Raw genomic sequence first — 1753 nt, 5'->3', positions numbered from 1 at the left:
GCCAGGTGGGCCGGGGGCGGGGCTGGGAGGAGGGGGCGGGGCAGAGCCGGCAGGGAGGGCTCACCTTGGCCCCACAGTCTGCGCCGCGAAGCACGCAAAAGCCGATGAAGACTGGGTCGGCCAGCCGCACGAGGATGTTGTCCACACAGTACACGTGCACGAACTCCACTCCCCGACGCTCCATGTCCTCTAGAATCTGGTGGTCTGACAGTGCACAGTACAGCCCTCCGTTGCCATCTACAGAGGGAGAGAGGGACCGCTTTCTCGTGGGCTTCCACTGGGCTTCAGCCATCTAGTTCAGGGCATGCTGGAGGCAGGGGAGGCCCCTTGGGGCTGGACCTTGTACCTGAGGCAGCTCTCCGTCACTATCCAAGTAGCCCTATGGTTGTTTCACGTGACAGATGGGAACCAAGGCCCAGAGAGGGGAGGCCACTCACCCGGGACCACACAGCCTTCAGGCATAACATTCTGGCCTCTGCCACAGTTCTCCCGACCTCTAATTAGCAACTTGTTCTAGGCCAGCGGTCTTTCCCCGGCTCAGGGGTGGGGCATACCTGGGGCCATGGCAACCTTGTCTTTCTGCTCCAGGATGGCCCTGCCATCGAAGGTTACAGCAGGCAGCATGCGCTGCTCAAACATGATCACATTGCTGGGGGCCAGGTGGAAGAAGTCATGCTCTTTGAAGAACTTCGCCGTGGGCCCCAGCGTGAACTCACTCGTCATGATGTACCTTCAAGAAGAGGCAAGGCTGAGCAGGCCATTCGAAGGGCCGAGCACCTCCGGGATACGGGGTGCTGACAGGGGCTGGCCTTGGGGTCCAAGTCTGGGTGCCTGGGCTGGTGCTACAGGGCAGGGGATCATTCTGGGGACAAGGTAGGGCAGAGAAGGCACACCAGGGGACGGTGCAGCGGGTCCCGTAGCGCTGGCCAGCAAGCTGCTCCACCCGCCGAATCCGCTCGGCCTGCAGCTGATACAGGGTCTTCCGGCTGGGCAGCCCCACCTGATACATGCCTTTGGGGTAGGTCACGCCCAGGCGAGTGCCCTGCCCCCCAGCCAGCAGCAGCACAGCCACCTTGTTCAGGGCGATCTGGCGGAGACCTGGAGGTGCAGGGTGCCATGAGGGGACACCTGGGACCTGCCACATAACCACCCCTTCACCTCAGAGCAAGCCACACTCGAGTCTGGAACTCTAAGACTTCTGCTAGCCACAGAACAGAAATTTCCACATAATATTCTGATGCCCTGTGGGCTACAGCCCCACCCAAACTCCATCTCCTGCGGACCCATCAGGGGTCCTGATGACATCCTCCAGGGTTCATTCCCAGCCCGGGTCCTTCAGAGGGAACACCACGTCAGGCTGGTCACAGCAGTGCAATGGGGGCCCTGGGCAGGCTTCCCTCCAGGAGCACCTGCCTCACCTATGAGGCCAGGAGGCCAAGAGTGCACCTGGGCCAGCGCTGATGCGAAAGGGAGCGTGTGCAGTTGCGCAAGGGTTCCCTGCGGTCAATGCGCCTGTGGGCTGGGCTGCCTGCTAGCCAGGGGAGTCGGCACAAAGCGCTCTCCCGAGGGCAAGCCGCCTCGGGGCGGCTGCCACCTTGGCAGCGTTGGGAGCCCCAAACCCCAGTCGCGAGCTGCGAGCGAAAGGGGACTCCGCAAAGGAATAAGGCACGCTAAACTCCTCCAAGTACAACCTCTCCTGTCGCCCCACCCGCCCCGCCCGGGACCCCCGCCCCGCCTACCTTCCTCCTCCCAG

At 62.8% G+C, this 1753-nt stretch overlaps 1 protein-coding gene across 1 annotated transcript; it reads right to left on the bottom strand.

The window, feature by feature from the left end:
• Positions 1-4: 4 nt before the first annotated feature.
• LOC117800395 (UDP-N-acetylhexosamine pyrophosphorylase-like protein 1) lies at positions 5-1749 on the bottom strand (the record flags this gene model as incomplete). The annotated part of the gene is made up of 4 exons (XM_034652930.1): positions 5-237; positions 555-730; positions 894-1098; positions 1740-1749. Coding segments are annotated over 4 exons (624 nt in total), but the record flags the coding sequence as incomplete, so codon positions are not given.
• Positions 1750-1753: the final 4 nt, after the last annotated feature.

The sequence above is a fragment of the Ailuropoda melanoleuca genome, unplaced genomic scaffold (assembly GCF_002007445.2).
Source record: "Ailuropoda melanoleuca isolate Jingjing unplaced genomic scaffold, ASM200744v2 unplaced-scaffold69552, whole genome shotgun sequence".
NCBI classification, from domain to species: Eukaryota; Metazoa; Chordata; class Mammalia; order Carnivora; family Ursidae; genus Ailuropoda; species Ailuropoda melanoleuca.
Note: the sequence above shows the minus strand (reverse complement) of the source record. Positions and strands in the feature narration are given on the sequence as shown.